The sequence below is a fragment of the Narcine bancroftii genome, chromosome 2, assembly GCF_036971445.1.
Source record: "Narcine bancroftii isolate sNarBan1 chromosome 2, sNarBan1.hap1, whole genome shotgun sequence".
Taxonomy (NCBI): Eukaryota; Metazoa; Chordata; class Chondrichthyes; order Torpediniformes; family Narcinidae; genus Narcine; species Narcine bancroftii.
The window spans coordinates 159,429,187-159,441,905 of record NC_091470.1 but is presented as its reverse complement, the minus strand read 5'-3'; the positions used below and the strand labels follow the sequence as shown (position 1 = coordinate 159,441,905).

General features: G+C 41.4%; 1 protein-coding gene across 4 annotated transcripts in view; it reads right to left on the bottom strand.

The window, feature by feature from the left end:
- zmynd12 (zinc finger, MYND-type containing 12) overlaps nt 1–12,719 on the bottom strand; it is a 50,364-nt gene that overhangs the window by 5,137 nt on the left and 32,508 nt on the right. For 2 of the 4 annotated variants that reach the window (XM_069918934.1, XM_069918936.1), the window contains exon 8: nt 3,007–4,218. The exons of 1 other annotated variant lie outside the window; for it this stretch is intronic. In XM_069918934.1, coding sequence (XP_069775035.1) covers nt 4,057–4,218 — 162 coding nt within the window. In that variant the 3' untranslated portion in view covers nt 3,007–4,056. The remainder of the gene's footprint in view (nt 1–3,006; nt 4,219–12,719) is intronic. One more of the 4 variants, XM_069918935.1, reaches the window with a different exon arrangement.

Here is a 12,719-nt window from a genome sequence, read left to right as displayed (position 1 = left end):
AATCCATTCGCTTCAATGCCTCCCGCACAGGGCAGCCGCAGATGCCCACGGTCAGCACGCCTAAGGATGGTTTCCCATCCCTCCTCAAGCCACAGTTCTCCGTCGCATCACCATGCCACAGGGTGTTTCATTACATCCCCACCCATGACCTGCCGATTCACTCCAAGGCAAACTGGCTCCCGCCGGATAAGCTCCAGATAGCGAAGGAAGAGTTCTCACATCTGCAGGAGCTGGGGATCATTCGACGCACTGACAGTCCTTGGGCTTCACCACTCCATCTGGTCCCAAAAGCCTCCGGTGGCTGGTGCCCCTGCAGAGATTATCAACAGCTTAATGACGCGACTACCTGACCATTACCCGATCCCTCACATCCAGGACTTTACGGCCAAGGTCGACCTGGTGCGTGGGTATTACCAAATACCCCAAGGACATACCCAAAATGGCCATCATCACCCCCTTTGGCTTGTTCCGAGTTCCTACGCATGCCATTCGGGCTCAAGAATGCCACCCTGACCTTCCAGTGCCTTATGGACACAGTGGGCAGGGATTTGAATTTAGTATTCATTTACCTGAATGACATCCTTGTCGCCAGCAGAGACCGGGCACAACACAAGTCTCACCTGCGCACCCTCTTCTCCTGACTGACTGACTTTGGCCTAATGATCAATCCGTCCAAGTACCAGGTCAGGAAAGAGTCCATGCAGTTCCTGGGCTATCCCACCACGGCCAAAGGAGCCACACTTTCCGCTATGAAGGTCGCTGAAATCAGGGAGTTCCCACGCCTGGACAACCTCAAGGGGCTACAGGAGTTTGCGGGTATGGTCAATTTCTATAACTGCTTCATTCCAGGCACTGCACGTATCATGCAGCCGCTCTTCGCCCTCTTCGTGGCCAAAGACAAGACACTCACCTGGACTCCAGAGGCCAGCAGGGCATTCAAAGCCACAAAAGATGCCCTCATGAAGGCTATCCTGCTCATCCACCCATGCACCGACCTGCATATAGCGCTCTCTGTTGATGCCTCTGCCACAGCCGTCGGCGCCATCCTGGAGCAGCAGGTGAACAAACAGTGGAAACCACTGGCATTCTTTAGCCGACTTCTTCGCCCACCAGAGCGCAAGTATAGCCCTTTTGATTGTGCGTTGCTGGGCATGTACCTGGTGGTGCATCATTTCCGCTATTTCTTGGAGGGGAGGCCTTTCACCATTTTTACCGACCACAAACCCCTCACTCAGGTGCTCGCTATGGCAAGAGATCCCTGGTCGGCCTGCTAACAGTGTCACCTCTTCTTCATGTCAGAGTTCACCATCAACATTCGGCACAAGGCATGGAAAGACAAAGTGGTTGCCGAGCACTCTCACGACTGGCCATTTGCACGCTGACACCCAGCCTCTACTCCGACCAGCTTGCCTGGGACCAGAAGTCCGATGAGGAGACGCAGGCCCTCAGAACTGCCATCATGGGCCTGCAGTTCCTGGACCTCCTGAGTCCTCATAGTGAGGGCACTGTCCTGTGCGATGTCTCCACAGGCACCCCCGAGACTAGTGGTTCCCCAGCAGTGGCGCAGGTAAGTCTTCCACCATATCCATGACCTTTCCCATCCTTCCATCAGGTCCACAGTCTGTTTGGTAGCAGAACGTTTCGTCTGGCGCGGGCTTTGGAAGCAGATTGCAGACTGGGCCAGAACCTGCACCCATTGCCAGCTTTCCAAGGTACACATCGTCGGACCCTTACCCGTTTCCCAAGATAACCGTTACCTTTTCACAGTGGTAGACCGCACCACTCAATGGCCCGAGGCGATCACCATGCCAGATGCCTCCACGGACTCCTGTTCCTGAGCGCTTTTGAAAGGTTGAGTTGCCCAGTTCAGCGTCCTGAACCACCTCACCAGCGATCAGGGCGCCCAGTTCACCTCTGCGCTCTTGTCACAGCTCACCAATAGGCTGGGGATCGAGCTACATCACACCATGGCCTATCACTCACAGGCCAATGGGCTAGTCGAGCGATTGCACTGCCACCTTAAGTCGGCACTTATGAGAGTCCACCCAGCCCTGATTGGGTGGACGACCTGCCTTGGGTGCTCCTGGGCATCCATTTGACACCCAAAGACCTACAGGCATCATCAGCCAAGCTGGTCTACAGTGCACCACTAGCTCTACCCGGTGAGTTCATCATCGCACCTCACAATCCCCAGCAGTCACCGCTCAGTCTACTTCCCCGCCTCCAGGCCCAGTTGGACTCCTTCACACCCCCACCGCCTGCCAGACATGGCACATGGGCCTCTTGCGTCCCCAGCAAGCTGTACACTGCAGAGTATGTTTTTATCAGGCGGGGTCGGGGTCCGTCCACAGCACCTCTACAAAGACCATACGAAGAGCCATACAAAGTCATCCAGCATTCAGGATCTACTTTCACACTGGACATCGGTGGTAAGGTTACGGTGGACAGGTTAAAGCCAGCCCACCTCGACCCCACCGAACAAGTAGTTGAGGCCCAACCCAAGAAGCAAGGCCACCCGGCAAAAAAGGACATTGGTGCCAGTTCTGGGGGGGTGGAGCTGTTTGACGGTACGCCATTAGGCAGGCGAACCAGCCCGCTTGTCACGCACGCGGTGGGGCATCCAGCCAAAATGGCGCCGTCAGGTGTATCCTCCCGACCTCGGCAGTGGGTTCAGAAGCCCATGCTTGGGGACCCACGTGACGCCCCGGTGATGTTGGGGCCCACCAGCGCGATTCTCAGCCAGGTCCGGGCTGGGAGTATAAGACCAGCCTGCAATAAATCAGTTTTGCTCACTGAACTCAACCCTTCTGGTTGTGCGATCCTTCAGTTATCAGGGACACACGTTTGAATTTAACTAATTCGTTTTGGCTTTTCGTTGGATCTCTATAGCACAAATGTGTTCAGTTTTTATTTCATCTACGATTTACTGGGTATCACAGAGGCAATTTCAACTAATTAAGAAGATACTGGCCAGAAAAACTAAGTACAGTAATTCATCAAACTTACAAGAAAGTGTTGCTTCTTCCTTTACCCCTCTCAAAGATGTCGACTTTAGGGGGGGGGGGTGGTGTCGAGGTAGATCATCCTCCACTTTCTGCTAAACTTGTTACATTATTTTCTTCAGTTCATCTTGTGGGAAAAGTCCCCTTTGGCCATTTCCTGCTGCACTAATGACAATAAATGAGTAAAGATGCCCCAGTTGACACTGTTGATAGTAAATCCACCGCCTTGGAGACTAATGGGCACATTTCGTTCCTTTTCCTCCTGTTATCAGGTCCAATCTGTAGCCTGTTCATCTCAGCCACTTGTATCCAAGAAGGTTTTATCCAAGCTTCTTATCCCCAAAGTTTGAGTATTTTTAAAGATCAAAAGCCCCCTCCCCACAACCCCGATCTACGTAACTTCTCGATCTCTAATAACGTGGTTATTAGCGCTCGGTCTCCTTTATTCTGTGGAAATAACCACGGCGTGGGAGGCAAGTCCACAAGGGGACAAGCACATTGTATTTCTCAGTCCAATTCATAGTCAAGGCCAGAACAGAAGTTCTCCACTTCGCAGGTATTTTTACTATTTTGCAATGTGGTTTTATTGAAATTGAAATGTAACAGCAAGAATGAAAATAAACACGGATCCAGTTGTGTTTCCTGAAAATGTAATTCTCCATCTGGTCATTTTAGCGCCGTTGTTCCATTGTGTCCCTTTTTAAGGGACACAGATAACCAGTTGGTTGAGATGCTAGTTTTCCCCTTTAAATTGATGTTTGATGAGGAGGAGCCCGTTTTTCAAAGTGAGGAATCATTTTGGTGTCAATGCTGAAAAATCCCCCTCGACACCAATTCGTGAGATTGTTGATTGCTCAGTAACACACTGGCTTTGTAAAGTCATTGTGAGATTGTTCTGAAAGGTGTACTATACTCACCTCGGTCGCTTTCATCTCGAAAGAATTTCCCTATGCTTGTTGATGGAGTCCAAACTCTGGCCACCTACGCGTGAGAATGAAACCAAGTCTCCTTTTGTTATTGAGCTGAACAGCCTGACACAATGGAATTGCCACTTTTAGCAAGAGTTCGCCCAGTCAGAGGGTGATGGCCCCTTTCCCCCGGGATACGAAAGGGCCTTTTTCGCCATGTCGAGGAGACGACGGATTGTGGCTATCTCTTTTTCGTTGTGGACAACCATCTCATTATCCTCCAAAGCCAGAATTCCATATTCAACTGCCTGCAACAGTGCAAGAGATGGTATGAAAAATGCTGTGCAAATAACCCTCATCAAAACGATATACAAAACTTGAGCGAGGCTACACAGCACGTGTAGTCTGCACCACACTATCATCCTGAGACCTCATTCCCACAGAACACCCACAGTCCTTTCAATGGATAAATCTAACAATCACAATTCGGAGTCGACTCAGCCCGCAGGTGTCAGTCCTATCCAACTCCATCTGGAAACAATAAACATTTTATTCTCCAGTAATGGGGAAAAGTTTACAATTTCTGTGGGAGCAAAGTAACCATATAGATGTCTGCAGATAGGATTAAGATACTTGTATTAAAACACACCTGAATTAAAGTGACCTATTGTCATGGTAGTTCAATGCAGGGCAGTGGAAATTCCAAGATTAATTATTGTGTGTTAATAAAACATCAATTCCATTGATAAACGATGCAAAATGGAGTAAAACTTTGCCAGTTACTCTTTTTAAACATTAGACCGGGTATACTATAGGAAATAGGAAACGGGCTGCTTAATTTTCAATGAATGGGTATATTTTATGGATTTATTTTACTCTCATACATGGTAGGTAAGACCTGTTCTATCTATCGTCGTGCCCTGGGGGCTCTCCCAAACAGATCCTCCCCTTGGCATTTTTTATACATCTTCGAAGTTGTGGAAATCATTTTACACCTATGACTGTATGGCTCAGTATGACCATAACATCATCTACAAATTTGCTGACAATACCACGGTAGTGGGTTATCTAAAAAGGGCCGATGAGACAGCTTCCTTGAGGAAGATTGAAAACTTAGCTAAATGGTGCACCAACCACAACCAGGCACTCAATGTCACCAAAAGTAAGGAGCTGATTGTTGACTTCAGGAAGGGAAAGCCAGAGGTGTATGATCCAGTGATCATTGGGGGGATCAGAGGGGGTGAGGGTGAGCACATTTAGTTACTATCTCTGAGGATCTTTCCTGAATCCAACATACCAATGGCATCACGAAGAAAGCACGTCAACACCTCTACTTCCTCAGGAGTTTGCAGAGTTTGGTGTGACATCACAAACCCTGGCAGATTTCTACAGGTGAGTGGTAGAAAGTGTGCTGACCGGTTGCATCACGGTCTGGCATGGGAACACCAATACCCCTGAGTGTAAAAGGTAGTGGACACAGCCCAGGACATGATAGGCAAAACCCTCCTCACTGTTGTGTACATCTGCAGGGAACGCTGCCGTCGGGGAGCAGCAGCCATCATCAAAGGCCCAGACCACCCAGCACACGCTCTGTTCTCGCTGGTGCCATCAGGAAAGAGGTATTGGACCACCAGGTTCAGGAACTTCTGATCCCCCTCCACCATCAGACTCCTCAACAACAAACTCAGTCAGGGACTCATTTAAGGACATATGCACTTTATTGATTTTCTTTGCTCTCCCTGTATTGCAAAGTCAGTTTGTTTACATTTGTTACCTGTTTACAGTTCTTTTGATTGTTTATATGTTAACACTGTATGCAGTTTATTTTTTTGCACTACCAATTAGTGGTAATTCTGCCACACCCACAGGAAAAATGAATCTCAGGGTTATAGGTGATATCATGTATGTCCTCTGACAATAAATCTGAAATCTAATGTGATATTCCTTTCATCGCCAACCGATGTAATACAGCTGTCATTTTAACCACTTTCAGATTCAGATTTCACATTTACTGTCATTACACACAAACCCTGAGATTCTTTTTCCTGCAGGCAAGGCAGAATTGGCACTTTTTGGTAGTGCAAAAAAAACCTGACTCAATGTCCACATGTAAACAAATAAAGAAATGTAAACAAACAGAGTGTGCAATACAGAGAGGAAAAAACCCAATAAAGTCCAAAATTAAGAGTGCATAAATAAGTTCCTGATTGAATTTGTTGTTGAAGAGTCTGGTCGCAGCTGTTCCTGAACCTGGTAGTGTGAGTTTTGTGGTATCTAGCTATCTTTCCTGATGGTAGCAGCAAGAACCGAGCGTGTGCTGGGTGACGTGGATCCTTGATGATTGTTGCTGCTCTGCGACGGCAGCTTTCCCTCTCGATATTCTCAATGGTGGAGAGAGTTTAGCCTGTGATGGCCTAGGCTATGTCCACTACCTTTAGCAGGGCTTTATGCTCAGGGGTATTGGTGTCTCAATACCAAACCATGATGCAGTTGGTAGGCACACTTTCCACCATACATCTGTAGAAATTTGCCAAGGTTTCCAATGTCATACCAAAACTCTGCAAACTGCACACCCGTCCTTGGCTTTTTGTGACTCAGACTTGGATAGCAAACTCACATTGTGTAAACAATGCAAGGGGGCACTTTTGAATGCTTACTTTTTTTTAATTTTTTTTTTTTTTTACACAAACTTGCATTTTAATGAATCAGATGACCCAAAGTAGCCAGATGGCATGGATGAAGAAGCATTACAAACTGACTCTTGGCAGGTGCTTGGACCCAGACGTTGGCCATCCTAATGCATGCATGATACAACATCCCGAATATTGCCGCCTCTCAATAAAAGATCCAGACCTGAAACGTTGACTGACCATTTCTACACATGGATGCTGTTCCTCCGACAATCCTTTGTTTGCTTTTTTTTTAATTTTTTTTAAATTTTTAAAAATTTTTTATTTTTCACACCATAAATCACATTAGCCATGATATACACTTTTTCTTTTTCACACATATACAGTGACTTTTTCTCCCCCCCCCCACCTCCTGCCAAGCCACCCCCCCACCCCCCCCCCTCATCCATTTTAGGTATACAATCTAAGTTGCATTAAACCCGTCAGACAATGTTGTCATTCAACAAAAATACGCCAGAAATTCTACTGAGTCCATTCTTTTCTTTCCTTCTCCTTCCATCAACTTAGGTAATGTTTGTCCCCGGTAGGTTTTCGCTATTGTATTTAATGTAAGGCTCCCATATTTGTTCGAATATTTCAATATTATTTCTTAAACTATATGTTATTTTTTCTAATGGAATACATTTATTCATTTCTATATACCATTGTTGTATTTTCAAATTATCTTCCAATTTCCAGGTTGACATAATACATTTTTTTGCTACGGCCAGGGCTATCTTAACAAATCTTTTTTGTGCATGCTCCAAATCAATTCCAAATTCTTTGTTTTTTATGTTACTTAGGAGAAAGATCTCTGGATTCTTTGGTATATTGTTTTCTGTTATTTTATTTAATATCTGATTGAGATCTTCCCAAAATTTTTCTACTTTCTCACATGTCCAGATTGCATGAATTGTTGTTCCCATTTCTTTTTTACATCGAAAAGATCTATCAGATACTGTTGGGTCCCATTTATTTAACTTTTGAGGTGCAATGTATAGTCTGTGTAACCAATTATATTGTATCATACGTAGCCTCGTATTTATTGTATTTCTCATCATTCCAGAACATAAATTCTCCCATGTTTCCTTTTTTATCTTTATATTTAAATCTTGTTCCCATTTTTGTTTAGTTTTACCATTTGTTTCCTCATTCTCCTTTTCTTGCAGTTTAATATACATATTTGTTATAAATCTTTTGATTAACATTGTATCTGTAATCACATATTCAAGGTTACTTCCCTCTGGCAACCTCAAATTGCTTCCTAATTTATCCTTCAAGTAGGATCTCAGTTGGTAATATGCCAGCGTTGTATCTCCAGTTATATTGTACTTATCTCTCATTTGTTCAAAGGATAAGAATCTACTTCCTGAAAAACAATTTTCTATTCTTTTAATCCCTTTTTTTTCCCATTCTCTAAAGGAAAGGTTATCTATTGTAAAAGGGAGTAGCTTATTTTGCGTCAATATTAGTTTTGGTAATTGGTAATTTGTTTTATTTCTTTCTACATGAATCTTCTTCCAAATATTGAGGAGATGATGTAATACTGGAGAAGTTCTATGTTGTACCAATTTTTCATCCCATTTATATAATATGTGTTCAGGTATCTTTTCCCCTATTTTATCTAATTCTAATCTCGTCCAGTCTGGTTTTTCCCTTGTTTGATAAAAGTCTGATAGGTATCTTAATTGTGCGGCTCTATAATAATTTTTAAAGTTTGGCAATTGTAAGCCTCCTTGTTTATACCATTCTGTTAATTTATCTAGTGCTATCCTCGGTTTCCCCCCTCTCCATAAAAATTTCCTTATTATTTTCTTTAACTCTTTGAAGAATTTTTCTGTCAGTTGTATTGGCAATGCCTGAAATAAGTACAATATCCTTGGAAAAATGTTCATTTTAATACAGTTTATCCTTCCTATTAGTGTTAGTGGTAGATCTTTCCAATGCTCTAAGTCGTCCTGTAATTTTTTCATTAGTGGATTATAATTGAGTTTATATAATTGGCCTAGATTTTTGTTTATTTGTACACCTAGGTATCTTATTGCCTGCATTTGCCATCTGAATGGAGATTCCTTCTTAAATTTTGAGAAATCCGCATTATTCATAGGCATTGCTTCACTTTTATTTACGTTTATCTTGTAACCCGACACTTCTCCATATTCCTTCAATTTCTTATATAATTCTTTTATTGATAGTTCTGGTTCTGTTAAGTACACTATAACATCATCCGCAAATAGACTGATTTTATATTCCTTGTCTTTTATTTTTATTCCTTTTATATTATTATCTATTCTTATCAATTCTGCTAGTGGTTCTATAGCTAGCGCAAACAATAAAGGTGATAGTGGGCATCCCTGCCACGTTGACCTGCTTAAGTTAAATTGCTTTGATACATGTCCATTTACTGTCACTTTCGCTAACGGTGCCTTATATAATGCTTTAATCCAATTAATATACTTCTCCGGTAAACTGAATTTTTGCAATACTTTGAACAAATAATTCCATTCTACTCTGTCGAAGGCCTTCTCTGCGTATAAAGCAACTGCTACTGCAGGTGCTTTATTTCCTTCTACTGCATCAATTAAGTTAATAAATTTACAAATATTGTCTGTTGTGCGTCTTTTTTTGATAAATCCAGTTTGGTCTAAATTTACCATTTTCGGTACCTGTTCTGCTAATCTGTTTGCTAATAGTTTAGCTATTATCTTATAATCTGTGTTTAGCAAAGATATTGGTCTATATGACGCTGGTGAGAGTGGATCTTTCCCTTGTTTTAGTATTACTGTAATTATTGCTGTTTTACATGAATCTGGTAAGCTTTGTGTTTCATCAATCTGGTTGATTACATCCAGGAGGGGCGGAATTAATAAGTCTTTAAATGTTTTGTAGAATTCTATTGGAAATCCATCCTCCCCTGGTGTCTTATTATTTGGTAATTTTTTTATTATCTCTTGTATTTCTACTGTTCCAAATGGTTCTGTTAATTTATTTTGTTCCTCTATTTGTAGTTTTGGTAGTTCAATTTTAGTCAAAAATTCATCTATTTTCCCTTCTTTCCCTTTGTTTTCAGTTCGGTATAATTGTTCATAGAATTCTCTAAAGTTTTCCTTAATTTCTTTTGGATTATATGTAATTTGTTTGTCTTTTTTCCTTGATGCCAATACCATTTTCTTAGCTTGTTCTGTCTTAAGCTGCCATGCTAGGATTTTGTGCGTTTTTTAACCTAGTTCATAATATTTCTGTTTTGTCTTCATTATATTCTTCTCTACCTTATATGTTTGTACTGTTTCATATTTTATTTTTTTATCCGCCAATTCTCTTCTTTTAGTTGTATCTTCCTTCATTGCTAATGTTTTTTCTATATTTACTATTTCCCTTTCCAACTGCTCTGTTTCCTGATTATAGTCCTTCTTCATCTTGGTTACATAACTTATTATTTGCCCTCTAATGAATGCTTTCATTGCATCCCATAGTATAAACTTATCTTCCACTGATTCCGTATTTACTTCAAAATACATTTTTAATTGTTTTTCAATAAATTCTCTAAAATCCTGTCTTTTAAGTAATCTCCATCTATACATTCTTGGAGGGATGTCCTCTAGCTTTACTGTCAATATTAAGGGTGAATGGTCCGATAGTATTCTAGCTTTATATTCTGTTTTTCTTACTCTATCCTGCATACTAGCTGATAACAAAAATAGGTCTATTCTTGAGTATGTTTTATGTCTAGCCGAGTAGTATGAGTATTCCTTTTCTTTTGGGTTTTGTTTCCTCCATATATCCAAAAGTTTCATTTCTTGCATTGATTTAATTATAAATTTGGTTACTTTGTTCTTTCTGTTAATTTTTTTCCCCGTTTTATCCATATTTGAATCAAAATTCAGGTTGAAATCCCCTCCTATTAGTATGTTCCCCTGCGTATTAGCTACCTTCAAAAAGATATCTTGCATAAACTTTTGATCTTCTTTGTTAGGTGAATATACATTAAGTAGATTCCAAAACTCCGAATATATCTGACATTTTATAACATATCTCCTTGCTGGATCTATTATTTCCTCTTCTATTTTAAATGGCACATTTTTACTAATTAATATAGCCACTCCTCTTGCTTTTGAATTATACGATGCTGCTGTTACATGTCCTACCCAATCTCTCTTTAATTTCTTGTGCTCTAATTCAGTTAAGTGTGTTTCTTGGATAAATGCTATATCAATTTTTTCCTTTTTCAGTAAATTTAGTAGTTTCTTCCTTTTAATTTGGTTATGTATTCCATTAATATTTAAAGTCATATAGTTCAGCGTAGCCATTTTATAGTTTGTTTATCTTCTCTTTCCGTTTTTCCATCATTACCTCTCCTCCTTTTCCATTTCTGTTTTCTTATTTTAAACTCTTTATAAGGTAACATTCCTACAACATCAAACATTTTCCTTATTCTCCTATTTATATCTTCTTTATCCCCAATCTCCCCTTCCCCTCCTGAGTTGTCCTTTATCCCTTGTCGGACAACCACATCTCCCCTCTCCATTTGGGTTTGCGAATTCACTCGCAAGCGTCAACTGATTTTGCAGTGACCGCTATTCCCCCCCACCCAGCCCCCCCAGAAAAGATTTCGCTTTTCGTATGTAACAAAGGTCACTCTTTTAATTCCCTCCTTATTCTCTCTATTCCATTACCTTCCCTTATTAATTCTTGTCTATACTATCTATATTTTCCTCTAAGTACAGATACATTCACGTATGCACATTGTATCTATTCACTCTTATACCTCTTTACCCACATATATATCAATCATGATTATTTTTACTCTCATTACCCGTCTTCATCCCTCAGTCTATTTTTGTAATTGTTCTGCAAATTTTCGTGCTTCTTCTGGATCCGAGAATAGTCTGTTTTGTTGTCCTGGAATAAATATTTTCAATACTGCTGGGTGCTTTAGTATAAATTTATACCATTTCTTCCATAAAATCGCCTTTGCTGTATTGAACTCTTTTCTCTTCTTTAGGAGTTCAAAACTTATATCTGGATAAATGAAGATTTTTTGCCCTTTATACTCCAGTGGTTTGTTGCCCTCTCTTACTTTTTCCATTGTCTTCTCCAGTACCTTTTCTCTTGTAGTATATCTTAGGAATTTTACTAAAATAGATCTTGGTTTTTGTTGTGGTTGTGGTTTAGAGGCCAATGCTCTATGTGCCCTTTCTATTTCCATTTCTTGCTGTAGTTCTGGACATCCTAGGGTCTTAGGGATCCAATCTTTTATAAACTCCCTCATATTCTTGCCTTCTTCATCTTCCTTAAGGCCCACTATCTTTATGTTATTTCTTCTGTTATAATTTTCCATTATATCTATTTTCTGAGCTAACAGTTCTTGTGTCTCTATAGCTTTTTTATTAGATTCCTCTAATTTCTTTTTTAAGTCCTCTACCTCCATTTCTGCTGCTACTTCCCGCTCTTCCATCTTGTCCATTTTCTTTCCCATTTCTGTTAAGGTCATATCTATTTTATTCATTTTCTCTTCTGTGTTGTTTATTCTTCTTCTTAAATCATTAAATTCCTGTGTTTGCCATTCTTTAAATGACTCCATGTATCCTCTAACAAGAGAACGTATATCCTTTATCTTGCCTTTCCCTTTTTCTTCTATTTCACTGTACTCTTCCTCTTCTTCTTCCTCTGGGTTGGCCATCTGTTGTTTCTTTGTTGCCCTTTTCTTCTCTTCTTTCTTGTTTCCATTGTCTTCTGTGGTCTTTTCTTGCTGCAGGTGTTCTGCAGCTGTCGTTGCCGGCTGTGGAGATCGACTCCCCAGCTGGTCCCCCCTCCCGTCGGTGTGTTTTTTTTCATGCGCATCGCGCATGCACGAGGAGTCGCGCATGCGCGGTTGCGCACTTTTACTTGGCTCAGCGAGCCATTTTTGTAGTCCTATTTCTACCGACCTGAGGAAGCGGGCTTCTCTCTCCACAGCGGGCCTCTTCGGACAGGTAAGGCCTTCTCCTTCTTCCTCCGTTGTCTTCTCTTCCTCTCTTCTTACCGTTGATTTTGATTTTTCTTTTTTTGTCGCCATCTTCTTTCCACCTTTATACTCACTTTTCTTTAACTTTTATTTCTGTGCCTTTGTGTTTTCCCTTGTTTTTCCCGACTTTTCTGGA